At 42.6% G+C, this 22171-nt stretch overlaps 1 protein-coding gene across 1 annotated transcript in view; it reads left to right on the forward strand.

The window, feature by feature from the left end:
* The first annotated feature begins 6991 nt into the window (after window positions 1–6991).
* ZC3H8 (zinc finger CCCH-type containing 8) overlaps window positions 6992–22171 on the forward strand; it is a 45309-nt gene continuing 30129 nt past the window's right edge. The window contains exons 1-2 of the mRNA XM_063788918.1: window positions 6992–7220; window positions 11866–11947. Coding sequence (XP_063644988.1) covers window positions 7147–7220; window positions 11866–11947 — 156 coding nt within the window. The 5' untranslated portion in view covers window positions 6992–7146. The remainder of the gene's footprint in view (window positions 7221–11865; window positions 11948–22171) is intronic.

Genomic DNA, 22171 nt, shown 5'->3' on the forward strand with positions numbered 1-22171 from the left:
TGCAACCTCTGCCTCCCGGGTTTAAGCGATTCCCCTGCCTCAGCTTCTTGAGTAGCTGGGACTACAGGAGCCTGCCACCAAGCCTGGCTAATTTTTTGTATTTCAGCAGAGATGGGGTTTCACCATGTTGGCCAGGATAGTCTCCATCTCCCGACCTCGTGATTCGCCCACCTCGGCCTCCCAAAGTGCTGGGATTACAGGCATGAGCCACTGCGCCTGGCCCAAGTATACACTTTTTAACTAGGTACCTATAAATATCTCTTTAACCCATATTTAGTTTTCAGATAAAAGCAATAGCAAAGTCATGCCTCTGCCTAACATGATGCAACAATCCCCCATTCAACCAAAAACATGCTACCCATTTTCCCAAGAAAGGATAAAAAGTCCCTTTTTCACTTTTGGGTGATGTTCATTCTTCTTTGAATTCTTCTTTTAGCTCAGTCACATGCCTCCTTTTATATCCTATAACTTAAATAGAGATATAAAGTTAACTACTATTAACATATTTTGTGTTAGATGGTAGGGGAATAGTAGAACGGAAAATTTTAAATATATGTGTGTGTGTGTCTATGTGTGTGTAATTCCACACACATATTTCCACAAATTTATATCAAATTAAGAATGATATATTCATAAATATTGCAATCATTTTTGCTACTGGTCATGTAGTTGGGAAGCAGCATCATTCGTCTGGGGTAATTCCTTACGTTCATTGTCTCATGCCAAGGAAATCGAGGATTCGGACACACAAGGACGGAGTTTAAGAGCAGAAGTTTAATAGGGGAAAGAAAGAGAAAAGCTGCCTCATGCAGAGGAAGGGGTCCCCAACATTTCCAGGTTCAGGGAGAGATGTGGGTGGTTTTATAGATGAGCTTGAGGAGCTGGTATCTGATTTACATAGGGTGCAAAGATTGGTTGGACCAGGTGCACCATTTACATGGTGCTTGAAGAAGCTAGCAACCCCACCCTAATCTTTTATTATGCAGATAGGTTTGCTACCTGGCTGGTGCCATGTTGCCTGTTCCCTGACTGTACATGTGGTGACAAAGAAAAGGGAAGATGGAGCCTCCATGTTGGATATGCCTGGCTCCTAGGTAGCCCTTTTCTACTGGCACAGCTGCCAGCATTTACCTCTGCAAGGTTCTAGCTTGCTTTTCTATGTCTGCTGCTTGATTTTTCAGGCTGCTCTTTGTTAGAAATGATTTTGGAGCTGCTTTTTTATTAAAAGGGAAACCTTACTGAGGACTCTCTTACCCTCACTAACAGGCTAAACAATTTCTTTTAAGCTCCTGTATCAGTCGCAGCTGATATTTGTACAACTACTTTCTGCTCCTACTCTTTGCCATGTTCTCTTTGCTCTCCCAAGCTGGTCTTGACTCCTTGCTGGGTGTGAGGCAGGAGAATAGGGTCTGGAGGCAGGGAACTTAAGGCCAATTCGTGCTGAATCAAGGAAAAACACCAAGGTCTGGGGGCAGGGAATCTGAGGCCAATTCACGCTGACTTCCCAAAGCTGGATCAAAAGGAAAACACCTGGGTCTGGGGGAAGGGATCCTAAGGCCAATTACTATAAATATCCTAAAGCTGAACCAAAAGGAACCCCCCCTTCCCATCTCCTCACACCAGAGTAGCAAAGGATCAAAGGCTACTCTCCCTACAACTCTCCCCCATCTACCACATCTCAGATGGAAAAGGAAAGTGCCCTGGATTGGCCGAGGGCCTGGCAGGGCCCATCGCTTCATCTACATAGGGCACCAATTCACCTCAGCCTTTAATTAGCCAGAGACCAAATCCTTCATCTATAGGCACCTCAAAAGGAGTACTTAAAACCCAGAAAACTTTGCAACTGGGCCCTTGAGCTGCTTGCTCTGGCCCATTCCCACCCTGTGGAGTGCTTTCTCGCTTTAATACATTCCTGCTTTTGCTGCTTTGTCCCTGTGTTTCATTCCTTTGTTACTTTGTGCGTTTTGTCTAATTCTTTGTTGAAAACACCAAGGACCACCACAACTTACACTCAAGTGCCCTCCTGATAACAGGTGGATAACCCAAACCTTCATGCCTGAAGGGTTTGGGGCACTTTCAGTGCTGCCTGTGGTGGTGGTGTTTTCTATTAACTTTAATCATAGAGCATAGGATTACTTAGTCTCCCGCCCAGGAAATCAGCTGCATCCTAGACATACTCTTCCTTAACATCATTATGTAGTCAGGATAACTTGATAGTTAGGATTAATCACCCCTGCCAATACAGTAAGCCCCTTCTTTACCTGTTAATTCACTGGCATGAGGAGCCTAAGGTGGCCAAACGGCAGTCTCAACCTCAAGTTTAATGGACTCATTGTCACGCCCCTTGATGCAAACATTCCTACTTTTGGGATTAACGCTACACCGGTGGTTCTCAAGTGAGGACGATTTTGCTCCCGCCAGAGGACATTTGGCAATGTCTGGAGACATTTTGGGTTGCCACAACTGGGGAACAGCTGCTACTGACATCTAGCGGCAGAGGCCAGGGATGCTGCCAAGCTTCCTACAACGCGCAAGACTGTCCCCAATTATCCAGGCCGAAATGACAATAATGTTACGGTTGAAAAAGTCTGCTCTAAACCAGCAGAGCCCAAAGTTGTGGAGATAGGAAGCAAACATTATTCTAGGGCATCACTAGGAATAATACAGAGAGGATCTACTCCCACTTGGAAGCCTTGATTCCCAGACCCTGTGTATACTGGCTATGGGAGAAACAGCACCATGTATTGGTGATTGCTGATTTATAGCACATACTCATAAGGTATTATATCTAGCTCATACTGGAGCTGAGTTATCACAGGCCATTTCACCATTTTAACATGCCAGCTGCTTTATTTTATTTTGGTAAAAGAAATATAATATAAAATTTGCCATTTCAACTTTTTTTTTTTTTTTGAGACGGAGTCTCACTCTGTTGCCCAGGCTGGAGCGCAATGGCATCATCTCGGCTCACTACAACCTCTGCCTCTCGGGTTTAAGCGATTCTCCTGCCTCAGCCTCCCGAGTAGCTGGGATTACAGGTGCCTGCCACCACGCCTGGCTAATTTTTGGATTGTTAGTAGAGACGAGGTTTCACCATGTTGGTCAGGCTGGTCTCAAACTCCTGACCTCAGATGATCCACCTGCCTTGGCCTCCCAAAGTGCTGGGATTACAGGAGTGAGCAACTGTGTCTGACCAGCCATTTTTAAGTGTATAATTCATTGGCATTAGTTACATTCACATTGTTGTGCAACCATCACCATTATGTATTTCCAAACTTTCCCATCACCTCAAACAGAAATTCTGTCACTTTTAAGCAACAATTCCCTGTTTCACCCTCTCTCAGTCCCTGGTAACCTCTAATCTACTGTCTGTCTCTATACAATTCCCTATTGTAGATATTTCATGTAAGTGGAATCATACAATATTTGTCCTTTTGTGCCTGGCCTATTTAACTTAGCATACAGTTTTCAAAGTTCAGCTAGTATACAAAATTCAGTTCTGACCGCATGTATCAGAGCATCATTCCTTTTTATGGATAAATAATATCCTATGTGTATATCACATTTTATCCATTAATCAGTGGATGGACACTCGGTTTGTTTCTACCTTTTGGCTATTGTGAATAATGCTGCAATTAACATGAATGTACAAATATATGTTTCAGTCCCTGTTTTCAATTCCTTTGGGTATATACCTACGAGTGGAATTGCTGGGTCATATGATAATTTTATGTTTAGGCCATCTGCTTTATAATAATAGGGAATTTCACTTTTCTATTGCTATAGAGGACAGCAAATTGGCCTAAAACTTTGTGGTTAAAAAAACAAACATTGATCTTCTTTATTATTATTATTATTTTTTGAGATGAAGTTTTGCTCTTCTTGCCCAGGCTGGAGTGCAATGGCGCGATCTCGGCTTACTGCAAACTCCGCCTCCTGGGTTCAAGCGATTCTCGTGCCTCAGCCTCCCAAGTAACTGGGACTACAGGCATGCGCCACCACGCCCAGCTAATTCTGTATTTTTAGTAGAGACGGGGTTTCACCATGTTGGCCAGGCTGGTCTCAAACTCCTGACTTGAGGTGATCCACCTGCCTCAGACTCCCAAAGTGCTGGGATTACAGGCGTGAGCCACCACACCTGGCCCAACATTGATCTTCTTATATCCTCTGTGGGTCATGAATCTGCGAGCTGTTTAGCTGGGTGGTTCTGTCCCACAGTTTCTCATGGGATTGCTGTCGAGATGTCTTCTGGCTTGCTTAGTGCTGGGAGATCTGTTTCCAAGGTACCTCACCCACATGGCTGGCTCTCCACAGGCTGCCTGAGTGATTCATGACATGGTGACTGACTTCCCTTCATGCAGATGATTCAAGAGAATAAGGCAGAAACTACAATGTCTTCTTATGACCTCAGAAATCATGCATCATCACTTTTGCCACATTGTATTTGTTAGAAATAAATAAGTAAATCCTATCCACATTAAAGAAGAGGGGACTAAATCTCCAACTTTTGCAGGGAGAAGTGTTAAGGAATTTTTGAACACATTTTAATATGACCACACCATCCACTGATTTTTTTTTTTTTTTTTTTGAGATGGAGTCTCACTCTGTCTCCCAGGCTGGAGTGCAGTGGCGCAATTTCAGCTCACTGCAACCTCTGCCTCCCGGGTTCAAGCAATTCTCCTGCCTCAGACTCCCAAGTAGCTGGGACTACAGGCATGCACCAACCCGCCCAGCTAATTTTTGTATTTTTATTAGAGACAGGGTTTCACCATCTTGGCAGGATGGTCTCTATCTCTTGACCTCATGATCCACTGGCCTTGGCCTCCCAAAGTGCTGGGATTACAGGTGTGAGCCACCACGCCCGGCCCCATCCACTGATTTTTTAAAATTTCAGTATTATATTTTTTATTTCTAGAAGTTCTACTTGGTTACTTCTCCCCAATTTCTCTATGACACTTTTTATAGTTTCTTTTTTATTAGTTAGATATTACTATATAGTAAACTACTTAAAAACTTAGTGGCTTAAAACAAGGACCATTTATTTAGCTCACAATTATGTGGGTTAGTAATTTGGACTGGGATCATCTGAGAGTCTTCGGTTCTCTGCAGGACTCCATCATGTGTGTGCTCAGCTGTATGTTGCCTAGGAGGCTTTGCTTTTAGGGTTTTGCTAGCTGTTGACTGGGTGTTTTCGCTGTCCTCCATTAGCCTTATCTTCTACATGCCTCTCCCTTATCGTCAGCAGGGTAGCCTGAGCTTATTGTCCTGAAGAAGGTAGCCATATAAGACACAGCAGACACATACAAAGCCTCTTGGGGCCTTGGCTTGGTATTGGCAGGCCACTTCTGCATTCTACTAGCTAAGACAAGTCATTCTATCAGGCAAAATCAACTCAGATTAAAGAGGAGGTGAAATAGATCCTACCTCTTTATGGGAGGAGCTGCAAAGTCACATTGCAAAGGACATGGATACAGGAAAGGTTGGAGAATTTGGGGCCTTTTTTGGCATCAATCTAACACAAACATATGTAGCCTTTTATATAGTCTTTGTCTGAAAATGCTAGTGTCTGATGCCTTTGCAGGTCAGATGTTTTAGCTGCTTTTTACCTACCAATCTAATTTTCATTTGTGTCTGGTTATCTTTTGCTGTATGTTGGATATTTTATATAAAAAAGTGTGTATGGTAACAATTTGGGTTCTATAATAATGCTTCCTGCTAAAGAGGGGGTAATTCTAGTTTTTATCTCCTTAATTCAATTTTTTCTCTGAATTTTTAGTAATGATTCATGTTCCATAGGTGATGGCCTACAATATAAACAACATGGGAAAGTAGAATTTCCCTGGGGAAGATGTCTGGCTTCAAATAGTTCCCTTCACTAATCGGTAAAGGGATCCTGATTCATGCCAAGAATCAAACACTCCCTTCACTTACAGAAGCAAGTCAGGTTCTCTATCACTGGCCCAACCTAGGGTTTGAGCCTTCCTTTCTACAGGTCCCTTAAATGGCATTACATTGAGCAAAACTGAGCAATTTCCTGTTCTGCAACAGCATGCTCTATTTTCCTGCCTTCATACAATTCTCTCTACTTGGAATGCCCACTTCCTCTTTTCCTATGGAAATATCTCAAGACCCAGCTCAAATACTCCCTTCTCAAGAAGCCTTCCCAACTGGATGCAATTTTTTCCCTCTTCTGAATTCTCTTAGTATTTGGTACTTTTTAACGGACTTTTCTGTCTTGAGGTTACTTGTGTATTCATTTTAATTCCCATTCAATTGTAGAGACCCTACAAGTTACATTACCTGACTACACATCTGTTTATTCATTTCAAAAATGTGAATGGTAATAGAACATCTTCTACAGGGCTGTTGTGAGGATTAAGTTAGCTAACATGTGAAACGCTATTTCTAAGGAATAGTAGTGGAGTGCTCAGATAAATGTTAGCTGTTACTACCATCCCTTAGAATACTGTGATTTTGATGGAAGAGTTTTCACCAAGGTGAAAGCAGAATCCTAACAACTCATTTTAAAAATTCTGGGCTGGGGCCGGGCGCGGTGGCTCACGCCTGTAATCCCAGCACTTTGGAAGGCTGGGGCGGGCGGATCACGAGATCAAGAGATCGAGACCATCCTGGCCAACATGGTGAAATCCCGTCTCTACTAAAAATACAAAAATTAGCTGGGCGTGGTGGCAGACACCTGTAATCCCAGCTACTCAGGAGGCTGAAGCAGGAGACTTGCTTGAACCCGGGAGGCGGAGGTTGCAGTGAACCAAGATCACGCCACTGCAGTCCAGCCTGGACGACAGAGCTTGACTCTGTCTTTAAATAAATAAATAAACAAACAAATAAGTAAATAAATAAAATAAACAAAATTCTACTATCTGAGGTAATGGACGAAAAAGCTTACAGAAGGGCAACCACGGCGGCGCCTGCGCAGAGCCGAGGCGAAGGAGGCAGGGAGAGAGCTGGCTTGCCCAGAGTCGCGGAGGGCGGTGCGGCGCATGCGCGGGGCAGGTGAGGCTGCGCGGGGCGGAGCCTGTGGCCCTGGCGCGGCTCTGGGTCCGTCTCGTCGCGTCCGGGTTGTCACTCTCTCGGGTTGTTAGTCTGTAGCTTTCCGGCTCGCGAAAGGGAGGACCTGTCTGGGTCATGGATTTTGAGAATCTTTTCTCAAAACCCCCCAACCCGGCCCTCGGCAAAACGGCCACGGACTCTGACGAAAGGTGATCCCATATCTTTTCATCTTTTGAATGCAGGGGCTCAGCGGGACTCCGCCTCTTAGTTTCTTCTGGATTGGAGGCAGTCCGGGGCCACGTCCGGGCCGCGTCGCGAGGGCCCGTGGGGAGCACGTGGGCCGGCCGGGCGCCACCGTCTGACCTATAGAGGTCGTGCGGGGTCCGGGTGGGAGCAGAAGCTGAACACGGGGCTCAGGCGTAGGCCGCCAGGGCCGGGGCTGTCGAGAGCCTGGGCGGGGGAGCGGGGTGGAGGCGAGAAGGCTCCGGGATGCGCCCCTTTCTCTGCACAGCAGCGGGTTAGGAGCCCGCCTCTGTGGTCCCGTAGCGTCTGTCTTTACCGTTGTTGCCTGTTTCCACGAGACCGTAAACTCCCAAAGGACACTGATTTGACCTTTTTCACTGACACCTGCTAGGTTCTTTTCTGTAGAAAGGATGAAACCACAAGTTTATTAAAAGGTAAAGAATAGGCAATACTCTGCCATTAGTCCACTGATTGGCATGGAAAGACCCTAAAGACCACAATAAAGCAACAGACGTCATTTGGACTTAATATTTCCATTAGGTTGGAAAAGCAAGTGAGACTCTTGGTCAAATGGCCCTAATTTGTAGATTATATTTTTGGAGCAGTGTATAGTGATTTGAAATGCTAAAAACCACCATCTTTGTTCTTAAACCTACGTCTTTTATTTCCCTCAACTGAGATATGTTTCCAATTGTGATTGATTTTACCATTCGATATTGGTCAGCTGTTCACTCTATCTCAAATTTTACCTTAACTGATCATCCAGAGCTTTACCTTGTGCTTTACATGAAATAAATCATTTAATCCTCAAAACAAACTTAAAGAGAAGATGATGCCGTCCTCGTTTTACAGATGGGAAAACTGAGGCACGGAGAGGCTAAATAACCTGCCGAGATTGCACAATGTAAGTGGAAGAGCTATGTCCAGGATCCATGATTTTATCACCAAGCTTCTCATGCAAAATGACTAAAATTTTAAAATAAGGCCTATAAATATTGGAAAGAGGCAGATACACTAATTACTTGCAGATGATATAATTTACTAAGAAAAATAACTGGTACTAATTGATATGTTATAAAATACATAAGAATTCATCACACAAAAAAAGATAATAGCAACATTTAAAAATCCGAACAGCAGCTATCAGTTTCAAAGTGTGTTGGACACAAGCTCCATTCCCCAAAACTTGACTGCAATACATAAAAGACACTTGGAATTTTGCCAAAATGATGGGTGAAGGATGGTATGGAAGTATGGTGAGCTGTCCATATTATTTGCCCATTTTTCTCCTTTTTGGTCTTTTTCACATTCTAGGATCTCTTATCTGCGAATACTTTACTCCCAATTGTCATTTGTCTTTGCGTATGGCATTATTTTTCAATGTAAAAAGGAATGGGGATGTTGTGGTTTGGTTTTATGCCGTCAGATGAATCAGTCTTTTCTCATATGGTTTCTGGGTTTTTTTCCGAGTAATTTGTGATGGGAATACTTCTCATTCATTCAAAAAATCGTATTGAGCACCTGCTACGGCCTTGGGGATATAGTAGTAAATGAAGAAGAGATGAACATTTCTGTGCTAATGAATTTACATTATTAGGGGAAGGGGGAGACATACATAAATATATCATATTTTAGGTGGTACTAAATGCCCTGAGAAAATGAATGAAGGGTAAGGGGAAAATAAGCACTGGTGGGATGGTAGGGAGGGAGTAGTTTTGTGGTTGTTTTTTTTTTTTTTTTTTTTTTTTTTTTGAGCAGAGTCTGGCTCTGTACCCCAGGCTGGGGTGCAGTGGCGCGATCTCGGCTCACTGCAAGCTCTGCCTTCCGGGTTCACACCATTCTCCTGCCTCAGCCTCCCGAGTAGCTGGGACTACAGGCGCCTGCCACCACGCCCGACGTATTTTTAGTAGAGACGGGGTTTCACCATGTTAGCCAGGATGGTCTCGATCTCCTGACCTTGTGATCTGCCCGCCTTGGCCTCCCAAAGTGCTGGATTACAGGCGTGAGCCACCGCGCCCGGCTGGGAGGTGTAGATATTTTAAGAAGGTAGATAAGGAAAGCCTCACTGATAACATTGGTAAGTTTTAAAAATCTGTGTAGGGACCTGAAGGAGGTGAGGGGGTTTCATAGTCTAGAGGGGTGGAGAGGAGTCTGTATAAAGGTCCTCAGGCGGAGTGAGCTTGGTGTGATTGGGTTAGGGGAGCAAAGTGGCCAGGACAGCTGGGGTGGAGTAAGAGGGACTTGGAAGTCTGCGAGGTACTGGGGTAGGGTTAGGGGAGCCCAATCATGGAGGAACTGGTAGGTGCCAAAATGAGGACTTTGGCTTTTACTCTGAATGAGACAAGAGACCACTGGAGGGTTTTTCAGCAGAGTGACATTTGAAATATTTTAGCAGGGTCATTCTAGTTGTGTTGAGAGTAGAATGTAGGGATGCCAGAGCAGCTTGGATTGTTGTATTAGTGGCAAGAAGTGGTCAAACGTGGGTATGTTGAAGATAGAATAAACTGGATTTCCTCAGAGATTGGATGGGGATGTGAGAGAGGAATCAAGATTGACTTTAAGGTTTTGGTAGGGATCTTGAGAGGGATGGTGTTGCCGTTTTAGATAGCAAGAAGGATTAGGCTTCAGAGAGAAGAGCAAGAGTTCAGTGTTGGATGTTTTAAGATTACATATGTCTAGTAGATGTTCAGGTGGTTATGTTGACTAGGAAGTTAGCTCTGTTTGGTTTTAAGAAGAGGGGTTTGGGTTAGAGACTTGGATATTGAAATCAACTACATACAGATGATATTCATAGTGATGATATAGAAAGGGATAGCCTGGAATGAGAATATAGATGAGAATATAGACAAAGAAGAGAAGAGGTGAGAACTGACTTTGAAAGTTGTGAAGATAAGGAACCAACAAAGGAGACTGAGAAGTAGTAGCTGTGGAAAGAAGAAACTAGAAGAGCCCACTATCTCTGAAGCTAAGTAAAGAACATGTTTTACAGAGAAGAGGTGGTCAACTCTGTCCTATCCTGCTCATAGGTCTAATATGGGTGCTGAGTATTGTAGACCTTCACAGTGAAAGTAGACATCTATTTAGAATGGGCAGTGTTGAATAACAGTGTGATTGTAGGGCACATACTTGGGAGCTTTGCCTGCCTGCTGGGGCTCAGATCTCAGCTCCACCATATATTAGCTCTGTGACAAGTTACATATCCTTTCTGTGATTGTTTTCTCATCCGTAAAATGGGCTTTTAGTATGTATGTCATAACACTGTTGTTTGTGGTAAGTGTTACGTGTATGGAGCAGCATCTGGCACAGAGTAAGCATCATTCAAGTGTTGGCTGATGCTGTTACTGCTATTGAGGTCATTATTGTCATTATTCCTCTGCCTAAGGAGAGGTTGCCTCCTACTCCATGAGATGATTCGTTACTGGAAACTATAGCTATAAAGGTTCACAAGTATTGGGGTTTTTGGTTCTTGTAATGGTGGCTTCTGTAGCAGGCTCACAACTTAGGACCTCATCTGATGGATGTAACTCTGGAGCTCTGAGTCAGTGTAAACTGTTGAATTGGACAAAGCTGTGAAGCCTGAGCTCCTGTAACTTTGAAAGAACAGCCACAGAGCCACTGTTCACATTCTCCTTGTGCTGTCAGTGCTTTCCCTTTGTAACATGTTCTCTTGAGATGGGACACATTCCCCAGTTCCTTGCCTTTATCTGGTGTGTAACTCATATTTTAATTCACAGCTTTTCCCAATCTTGTGTTCAGTAGTCACCACTTACTAAGATACTATTTTCTTCAGCTCCCTGTATTTCTAGTATCAACCATTATTCAGATACATCTATACATTTTATTGGCTTCTTTGTTCACCAGTTTCTTATATTTCCCATCCCTCTTGGGTTCATATTTAGTTTTGCTGGAATAGCCTCAAGTAATTGTCTCAGACTGTTATATATATGCATGGTCAACTTCTCAGTCCTGTAAGTCTGAAAACAGTTTTTCTTTTTCATCTTTACACTTAAATGTGTTTGTCTCGCTCCTAATCTCAAAAGGCACTCTGCATTCTGCCTAAAATACCCTTCTCTCTCACATTCCTCTTTCCTCTTTTTTGGCTAACTCATAAGTATCATTTAGGCTCTGAATGCCTCTGATCCCCAAGTCTGGGTTGTGTTCCCCGTATATGCCCCTATACTTACCATACCATATTGAAATAGCTTTATTTTTTTCTCCCAAGGAGATAGAAAGCTCTCAGAACACAGTGACAGGGTCTGTATTTTTCATTGTTGTAGTCCAGGGCCTAAGGCCCGGAGCCTCGTACATGGTGGGTACTTAGTAGTTGTTGAATTAATGGAATGATGGATGAATGAATGATTTATATAGCTGCTAATACTTGAACATTAAGGCTTTATAATCTAAAATTTTACAGGCTATTCATAAATATATACTGACATTTATTGGTCATCATAATTTTGTACATTTTCTGGAGTATTTGGTATAGAATTTGAATTTGTAATTTCTTTGAGGGTAAGTTGAAGACAAGCCAAAGCAGTGAATTGTAACGCTGTGGTATGAACACTTCAGGTTGAAAAAACTCTTTTGTGTTATTTGATATTTTTGCTACAGAATCGATGATGAAATAGATACAGAAGTTGAAGAAACACAAGAAGATAAAATTAAACTGGAGTGTGAGCAAATTCCCAAAAAAGTAAGATTAAGTTGACCACTGTTTAAGTTGAAAACGCAGATTTTTTTTTCTCAGTTTCACATGGAACAACAAAAAAAGAAAAAACAGATGGAAATGGATATGAGAAATTAATGAAGGATCCTACTTGTCTCATTTTACCAGCATTTGGGACCCAGTTACTTATATCAAAGAAAACTGGTTATACTTTTTAAATAAATTATTATTTAATAACTTTATTGTCATTTAACATGACATATGTTTAATAATTGCATTTATTTCTATTTTTGTTATTTCTGAAATGGACTGTAAACAGTTTCAAAAGCTTCTTTCAAGTTGGGTTAACATTTTTGAGGGTTATGATTTGTTAACTTAACCAACCTTAGTGATTTATAGCTTAAAGCCCGTATTAGTTCATTAGGGCTGCCATAACAACGTACCACAGACTGGGTGGCTTAAACAACAGAACTTGGCTGGGTGCGGTGGCTCATGCCTGTAGTCCCAGCACTTTGGGAGGCCAAGGTGGATGGATCATGAGGTCAGGAGTTTGAGACCAGCCTGGCCAATATGGTGAAACCCGTCTCTACTAAAAATACAAAAAAATTTAGCCAGGCATGGTGGCATGCACCTGTAGTCCCAGCTACTAGGGAGGCTGAGGCAGAAGAATCACTTGAACCCAGGAGGTGGAGGTTGCAGTAAGCCAAAATCCCGCCACTGCACTCCAGCCTGGGCAACAAAGCGAGACTCCGAATCAAAACAAAAACAAAAACAAAAAACCCAGAACTTTATTGTCTCAAGGTTCTCGAGGCTGGAGGTCCCAGCACAAGGTGTTGGCAGGGTTGGTTCCTTCTGAGGCTGTGGGGAAGAATCTATTCATTCATCTCCCCTAGCTCCTGATGGAATGCTGGCAATCTTTGGTGATGGCTTGCAAAAGTATCATCCTGATTTCTGCCTTCATATTCACATGGTGTTCTCCCTGTATGCCTGTGTCTGAATTGTCTGAATTTCCTTTTTTTGAGACAGAGTCTTGCTCTGTCACCCAGGTTGGAATGCAGTGGCACAATCTCTGCTCACTGCAACCTCCTTCTGGACTCAAGCAATTCTCAGCCTCCCAAGTAGCTGGGATTACAGGTGTGCACCACCACGCCCAGCTAATTTTTGTGTTTTTTGTAGAGAAAAAATATACATGGGGTTTCGCCATGTTGCCCAGGCTGGTCTCGAACTCCTGGGGTCAAGCGATCTGACTGCCTCGGCCTCCCAAAGTGCTGGGATTACAGGCCTGAGTCACTGTGCCTGGCTGAATTTTCCTTTTTTATAAGGAAATCAGTCACTGGACTAGGGCCCACCCTAATGACCTAATCTTAATTAATTACACTTGCAATGGCCCTATTTCCAAAAAAGGTCACATTCTGAGGTATTAGGGGTTAGTAGTTCATTATAAGAATTTTGGGAGGGTGCAGTTCAACCCATAACAAAGGTAATGTATATTCCTATCTTGCCCTTCTTTTCTGTTTTTGAACATGGAGAAACCCCATCTCTACTAAAAATACAAAATTAGCCAAGCATGGTGGCAGGCACCTGTAATCCCAGCTACTCAGGGAGCTGAGGCAGGAGAATCGCTTAAACCCAGGAGGCAGAGGTTGCGGTGAGCCGATATCATGCCATTGCACTCCAGCCTGGGCAACAAGAGCAAAATTCCATCTCAAAAAAAAAAAAAAAAATTGAGTTTTAACACACTATAGAAGAATGGGTTAAATTGTCACTGAGACTTATAAGACAGAAATAGACTTTAATAGTGTATCTTTTACTTAGCTTGCTTGCTTGCTTGCTTTTTCTTTTTCTTTCTTTCTTTCTTTTTTTCCTTTTCTTTTTCTTTTTCTTTCTTTTCTTTCTTTCTTTCTTTTCTTTCCGTCTCTGTCGCCCAGGCTGGAGTGTGGTAGCATGATCTTGGCTCACTGCAACCTCCTTCTCCTGGGTTTGAGCAATTTTCCCACCTCAGCCTCCCGAGTAGCTGGGACTACAGGCACATGCCACCACACCTGGCTAATTGTTGTATTTTTAGCAGAGACAGGGTTTCATCATGTTGCCCAGGCTGGTCTCAAACTCCAGAGCTCAAGTGATCTGCCAGCCTCGGCCTCCCGAAATGCTGGGATTATAGGTGTGAGCCACCATGCCCAGCCTCCTTAGTTTTATAAAAGAATACAGGACAGATGATAAAGCAGGTACAGTATCTTCATCTTCTTGGAAGCCTCTCAGCTACCCAAGTAAGCAACTTCTTTTCCCCTTTGGGGCCTATGTGGCTTCCAAAGATGAGAGCCAAGGTTGACGACAAGAAATTGCAACTTCAACTTCCCACAAGTTTTTTATACTGCTTGAGTCACATAGGCCTCAGTCTTCTATGCCCACTTTTAGCTCCTCCAGACTTTATATTATATATTATAACCTTCCACAGCAGACAGGCAGAAACAACATTCTACAATTGTCTTACGTAGTTTCCGCAAAACAGTACTGTGAGAAGATGGACTCCTAGGTTATTCTCAACCAGGCTTGCTTCAGTGCAGCCTCTTCACTCACAAGTATGTAAAAGGTGAATACATTATCAAATAAATATCACAGCTAATTAATTAATTATTTATTTTTGAGACAGAGTCTCACTCTATTGCACAGGCTGCAGTAAAGTGGCAAAATCTTGGCTCACTGCAACCTCCACCTCCCAGGTTCAAGCAATTCTCCTGCCTCAGCCTCCCGAGTAGTTGGGAATACAGGTGCCTGTCACCCACCTTGCCTGGCTAATTTTTGTATTTTTAGTAGAGATGGGTTTTTGCCATGTTGGCCAGGCTGGTCTCGAACTCCTGAGCTCAAGTGATTGGCCCGCCTCAGCCTCCCAAACTGCTGGGATTACAGGTGTGAGCCACCATGGCTGGCTATAGCTTATTTAAAAGAGAATACCCAGGTAAACACTTTGCAAGTTAAGAAAGAGCATTACCTCAGATTTTGAGGGTTTGATTTCATACCACCACAATAAAACAAATATTGCAGTAAAGCTAGGCACAAGAATGTTTTGGTTTCCCAGTGCATATAAAAGTTACATTTATACTATACAGTACTCTGTTAGGTGTCCAATACCATTATATTTTAGAAAACAGTATATATCTTAATTAAAAATTCTTTGTTGCTAAAAAATGTTAACAGTCAGCGAGTCATCTTTTTGATGGCAGAGGGTCTTGCCTCAGTGTTGATAGCTGCTGAGGCTGGTGACTGCTAAACACTGAGGTGGCTCTGGCAATTTCTTAAAATAGGACAGCAGTAAAGTTTGTCACCTCAATTGACTTCTCCTTTTACAAAAGATTTCTCTGTAGTATGTGATGCTGTTTGATAGCATTTTACCCACAGTAAAAATTTCAAAATTGGAGTCAATCCTCTCAACCCCTGCCACTGCTTTATCAACTAGGTTTATATAATATTCTAAATCTGTTGTCATTTCAACAATGTTCATAGCATCTTCACCAGAAATAGATTGCATCTCAAGAAACCACTTTGTTCACTTGTAAGAAGCAGCTCCTCATCTGTTCAAGTTTGATCATGAAGTTGCAGCAATTCAGTCACGTCTTCATTCTCCACTTCTAATTCTAGTTCTCTTGCTTTTCCACCACACCTGCAATTACTTCGTCTACTGAAGTCTTGAACTCCTCAAAGTCATCCCTGAGGGTTGCAATCACCTTCTTTCAAACTCCTGTTATTGTTGATATTTGACCTTCTGCCATGAATCACGAATGTTCTTAATGGCAGCTAAAATGGTGAATCCTTTCTAGGTTTTCAATTTACTCTGCCCAGATCCATCAGAGAAATCACTTTCTATGGCTACTATAACCTTAAAAAGTGTATTTTGTATTTATTTCTTAAATAAGACTTGAAAGTCAATTATTCCGTGATCCATAAGCTGCAGAATGGTTGTTGTGTTTGTGGACATGAAAACATTCATCTCCATCAGAGCTCTTGGGTGACTGGGTGCATTGTCAATGAGCAGTAGTATTTTGAAAAGGATATTTTTTCTGAGTAGTAGGTCTCAACAGTGGGCTTAACATAGTCAGTAAACCATGCTGTAAACAGATATACTGCCATCTGGGCTCTGTTGCTCCGTATATAGAGCACAGGCAGAGTATATTTAGCATAATTCTTAAGGGCCCTAGAATTTTCAGACTGGTAAATGAGCATTGGTTTCAACTTAAAGTCACCAGCTGCATTAGCTCCTAACAAGAGTTAGCCTATCTTTTTGAAGCCTTTTAAAGTATTTTATTTGTATAAATTTACAGGGTGCAAGTGCAATTTTGTTTTTTTTTTTTTTTTCCTCTTAATTTTTTATTATACTTTAAGTTTTAGGGTACATGTGCACACTGTGCAGGTTAGTTACATATGTATACATGTGCCATGCTGGTGCGCTGCACCCACTAACTCGTCATCTAGCATTAGGTATATCTCCCAATGCTATCCCTCCCCCCTCCCCCCTCCCCACCACAGTCCCCAGAGTGTGATATTCCCCTTACTGTGTCCATGTGATCTCATTGTTCAATTCCTACCTATGAGTGAGAATATGCGGTGTTTGGTTTTTTGTTCTTGCGATAGTTTACTGAGAATGATGGTTTCCAGTTTCATCCACGTCCCTACAAAGGACATGAACTCATCATTTTTTATGGCTGCATAGTATTCCATGGTGTATATGTGCCACATTTTCTTAATCCAGTCTATCATTGTTGGACATTTGGGTTGGTTCCAAGTCTTTGCTATTGTGAATAATGCCGCAATAAACATACGTGTGCATGTGTCTTTATAGCAGCATGATTTATAGTCCTTTGGGTATATACCCAGTAATGGGATGGCTGGGTCAAATGGTATTTCTAGTTCTAGATCCCTGAGGAATCGCCACACTGACTTCCACAATGGTTGAACTAGTTTACAGTCCCACCAACAGTGTAAAAGTGTTCCTATTTCTCCACATCCTCTCCAGCACCTGTTGTTTCCTGACTTTTTAATGATTGCCATTCTAACTGGTGTGAGATGATATCTCATAGTGGTTTTGATTTGCATTTCTCTGATGGCCAGTGATGATGAGCATTTTTTCATGTGTTTTTTGGCTGCATAAATGTCTTCTTTTGAGAAGTGTCTGTTCATGTCCTTCGCCCACTTTTTGATGGGGTTGTTTGTTTTTTTCTTGTAAATTTGTTTGAGTTCATTGTAGATTCTGGATATTAGCCCTTTGTCAGATGAGTAGGTTGCGAAAATTTTCTCCCATGTTGTAGGTTGCCTGTTCACTCTGATGGTAGTTTCTTTTGCTGTGCAGAAGCTCCTTAGTTTAATTAGATCCCATTTGTCAATTTTGGCTTTTGTTGCCATTGCTTTTGGTGTTTTGGACATGAAGTCCTTGCCCACGCCTATGTCCTGAATGGTAATGCCTAGGTTTTCTTCTAGGGTTTTTATGGTTTTAGGTCTAACGTTTAAATCTTTAATCCATCTTGAATTGATTTTTGTATAAGGTGTAAGGAAGGAATCCAGTTTCAGCTTTCTACATATGGCTAGCCAGTTTTCCCAGCACCATTTATTAAATAGGGAATCCTTTCCCCATTGCTTATTTTTCTCAGGTTTGTCAAAGATCAGATAGTTGTAGGTAAGTGGCGTTATTTCTGAGGGCTCTGTTCTGTTCCATTGATCTATATCTCTGTTTTGGTACCAGTACCATGCTGTTTTGGTTACTGTAGCCTTGTAGTATAGTTTGAAGTCAGGTAGCGTGATGCCTCCAGCTTTGTTCTTTTGGCTTAGGATTGACTTGGCGATGCGGGCTCTTTTTTGGTTCCATATGAACTTTAAAGTAGTTTTTTCCAATTCTGTGAAGAAAGTCATTGGTAGCTTGATGGGGATGGCATTGAATCTGTAAATTACCTTGGGCAGTATGGCCATTTTCACGATATTGATTCTTCCTACCCATGAGCATGGAATGTTCTTCCATTTGTTTGTATCCTCTTTTATTTCCTTGAGCAGTGGTTTGTAGTTCTCCTTGAAGAGGTCCTTCACATCCCTTGTAAGTTGGATTCCTAGGTATTTTATTCTCTTTGAAGCAATTGTGAATGGGAGTTCACTCATGATTTGGCTCTCTGTTTGTCTGTTGTTGGTGTATAGGAATGCTTGTGATTTTTGTACATTGATTTTGTATCCTGAGACTTTGCTGAAGTTGCTTATCAGCTTAAGGAGATTTTGGGCTGAGACGATGGGGCTTTCTAGATAAACAATCATGTCGTCTGCAAACAGGGACAATTTGACTTCCTCTTTTCCTAATTGAATACCCTTTATTTCCTTCTCCTGCCTGATTGCCCTGGCCAGAACTTCCAACACTATGTTGAATAGGAGCGGTGAGAGAGGGCATCCCTGTCTTGTGCCAGTTTTCAAAGGGAATGCTTCCAGTTTTTGCCCATTCAGTATGATATTGGCTGTGGGTTTGTCATAGATAGCTCTTATTACTTTGAAATACGTCCCATCAATGCCTAATTTATTGAGAGTTTTTAGCATGAAGGGTTGTTGAATTTTGTCAAAGGCTTTTTCTGCATCTATTGAGATAATCATGTGGTTTTTGTCTTTGGCTCTGTTTATATGCTGGATTACATTTATTGATTTGCGTATATTGAACCAGCCTTGCATCCCAGGGATGAAGCCCACTTGATCATGGTGGATAAGCTTTTTGATGTGCTGCTGGATTCGGTTTGCCAGTATTTTATTGAGGATTTTCGCATCAATGTTCATCAAGGATATTGGTCTAAAATTCTCTTTTTTGGTTGTGTCTCTGCCCGGCTTTGGTATCAGAATGATGCTGGCCTCGAGGATTCCCTCTTTTTCTATTGATTGGAATAGTTTCAGAAGGAATGGCACCAGTTCCTCCTTGTACCTCTGGTAGAATTCGGCTGTGAATCCATCTGGTCCTGGACTCTTTTTGGTTGGTAAACTATTGATTATTGCCACAATTTTAGCTCCTGTTATTGGTCTATTCAGAGATTCAGCTTCTTCCTGGTTTAGTCTTGGGAGAGTGTATGTGTCGAGGAATGTATCCATTTCTTCTAGATTTTCTAGTTTATTTGTGTAGAGGTGTTTGTAGTATTCTCTGATGGTAGTTTGTATTTCTGTGGGATCGGTGGTGATATCCCCTTTATCATTTTTTATTGTGTCTATTTGATTCTTCTCTCTTTTTCTTTATTAGTCTTGCTAGCGGTCTATCAATTTTGTTGATCCTTTCAAAAAACCAGTTCCTGGATTCATTGATTTTTTGAAGGGTTTTTTGTGTCTCTATTTCCTTCAGTTCTGCTCGGATTTTAGTTATTTCTTGCCTTCTGCTAGCTTTTGAATGTGTTTGCTCTTGCTTTTCTAGTTCTTTTAATTGTGATGTTAGGGTGTCAATTTTGGATCTTTCCTGCTTTCTCTTGTGGGCATTTAGTGCTATAAATTTCCCTCTACACGCTGCTTTGAATGCATCCCAGAGATTCTGGTATGTTGTGTCTTTGTTCTCGTTGGTTTCAAAGAACATCTTTATTTCTGCCTTCATTTCGTTATGTACCCAGTAGTCATTCAGGAGCAGGTTGTTCAGTTTCCATGTATTTGAGCGGCTTTGAGTGAGATTCTTAATCCTGAGTTCTAGTTTGATTGCACTGTGGTCTGAGAGATAGTTTGTTATAATTTCTGTTCTTTTACATTTGCTGAGGAGAGCTTTACTTCCAAGTATGTGGTCAATTTTGGAATAGGTGTGGTGTGGTGCTGAAAAAAATGTATATTCTGTTGATTTGGGGTGGAGAGTTCTGTAGATGTCTATTAGGTCTGCTTGGTGCAGAGCTGAGTTCAATTCCTGGGTATCCTTGTTGACTTTCTGTCTCGTTGATCTGTCTAATGTTGACAGTGGGGTGTTAAAGTCTCCCATTATTAATGTGTGGGAGTCTAAGTCTCTTTGTAGGTCACTCAGGACTTGCTTTATGAATGTGGGTGCTCCTGTATTGGGTGCATATATATTTAGGATAGTTAGCTCCTCTTGTTCAATTGATCCCTTTACCATTATGTAATGGCCTTCTTTGTCTCTTTTGATCTTTGTTGGTTTAAAGTCTGTTTTATCAGAGACTAGGATTGCAACCCCTGCCTTTTTTTGTTTTCCATTTGCTTGGTAGATCTTCCTCCATCCTTTTATTTTGAGCCTATGTGTGTCTCTGCATGTGAGATGGGTTTCCTGAATACAGCACACTGATGGGTCTTGACTCTTTATCCAACTTGCCAGTCTGTGTCTTTTAATTGGAGAATTTAGTCCATTTACATTTAAAGTTAATATTGTTGTGTGTGAATTTGTTCCTGTCATTATGATGTTAGCTGGTTATTTTGCTCGTTAGTTGATGCAGTTTCTTCCTAGTCTCGATGGTCTTTACATTTTGGCATGATTTTGCAGTGGCTGGTACCGGTTGTTCCTTTCCATGTTTAGCGCTTCCTTCAGGAGCTCTTTTAGGGCAGGCCTGGTGGTGACAAAATCAGTCAGCATTTGCTTGTCTGTAAAGTATTTTATTTCTCCTTCACTTATGAAGCTTAGTTTGGCTGGATATGAAATTCTGGGTTGAAAATTCTTTTCTTTAAGAATGTTGAATATTGGCCCCCACTCTCTTCTGGCTCGTAGGGTTTCTGCCGAGAGATCCGCTGTTAGTCTGATGGGCTTCCCTTTGAGGGTAACCCGACCTTTCTCTCTGGCTGCCCTTAACATTTTTTCCTTCATTTCAACTTTGGTGAATCTGACAATTATGTGTCTTGGAGTTGCTCTTCTTGAGGAGTATCTTTGTGGCGTTCTCTGTATTTCCTGAATCTGAACGTTGGCCTGCCTTGCTAGATTGGGGAAGTTCTCCTGGATAATATCCTGCAGAGTGTTTTCCAACTTGGTTCCATTCTCCGCATCACTTTCAGGTACACCAATCAGACGTAGATTTGGTCTTTTCACATAGTCCCATGTTTCTTGGAGGCTTTGCTCATTTCTTTTTATTCTTTTTTCTCTAAACTTCCCTTCTCGCTTCATTTCATTCATTTCATCTTCCATTGCTGATACCCTTTCTTCCAGTTGATCGCATCGGCTCCTGAGGCTTCTGCATTCTTCACGTAGTTCTCGAGCCTTGGTTTTCAGCTCCATCAGCTCCTTTAAGCACTTCTCTGTATTGGTTATTCTAGTTATACATTCGTCTAAATTTTTTTCAAAGTTTTCAACTTCTTTGCCTTTGGTTTGAATATCCTCCCGTAGCTCAGAGTAATTTGATCGTCTGAAGCCTTCTTCTCTCAGCTCGTCAAAATCATTCTCCATCCAGCTTTGTTCCGTTGCTGGTGAGGAACTGCGTTCCTTTGGAGGAGGAGAGGTGCTCTGCGTTTTAGAGTTTCCAGTTTTTCTGTTCTGTTTTTTCCCCATCTTTGTGGTTTTATCTACTTTTGGTCTTTGATGATGGTGATGTACAGATGGGTTTTCGGTGTGGATGTCCTTTCTGTTTGTTAGTTTTCCTTCTAACAGACAGGACCTTCAGCTGCAGGTCTGTTGGAGTACCCGGCCGTGTGAGGTGTCAGTGTGCCCCTGCTGGGGGGTGCCTCCCAGTTAGGCTGCTTGGGGGTCAGGGGTCAGGGACCCACTTGAGGAGGCAGTCTGCCGGTTCTCAGATCTCCAGCTGCATGCTGGGAGAACCACTGCTCTCTTCAAAGCTGTCAGACAGGGACATTTAAGTCTGCAGAGGTTACTGCTGTCTTTTTGTGTATCTGTGCCCTGCCCCCAGAGGTGGAGCCTACAGAGGCAGGCAGGCCTCCTTGAGCTGTGGTGGGCTCCGCCCAGTTCGAGCTTCCTGGCTGCTTTGTTTACCTAAGCAAGCCTGGGCAATGGCGGGCGCCCCTCCCCCAGCCTCGCTGCCGCCTTGCAGTTTGATCTCAGACTGCTGTGCTAGCAATCAGTGAGACTCCCTGGGCGTAGGACCCTCCGAGCCAGGTGCGGGGTATAGTCTCGTGGTGCGCCATTTTTTAAGCCGGTCTGAAAAGCGCAATATTCGGGTGGGAGTGACCCGATTTTCCAGGTGCGTCTGTCACCCCTTTCTTTGACTCGGAAAGGGAACTCCCTGACCCCTTGCGCTTCCCAGGTGAGGCAATGCCTCGCCCTGCTTCGGCTCGCGCACGGTACACGCACCCACTGGCCTGCGCCCACTGTCTGGCACTCCCTAG

Source organism: Pan troglodytes, chromosome 12 (genome assembly GCF_028858775.2).
Source record: "Pan troglodytes isolate AG18354 chromosome 12, NHGRI_mPanTro3-v2.0_pri, whole genome shotgun sequence".
NCBI classification, from domain to species: domain Eukaryota; kingdom Metazoa; phylum Chordata; class Mammalia; order Primates; family Hominidae; genus Pan; species Pan troglodytes.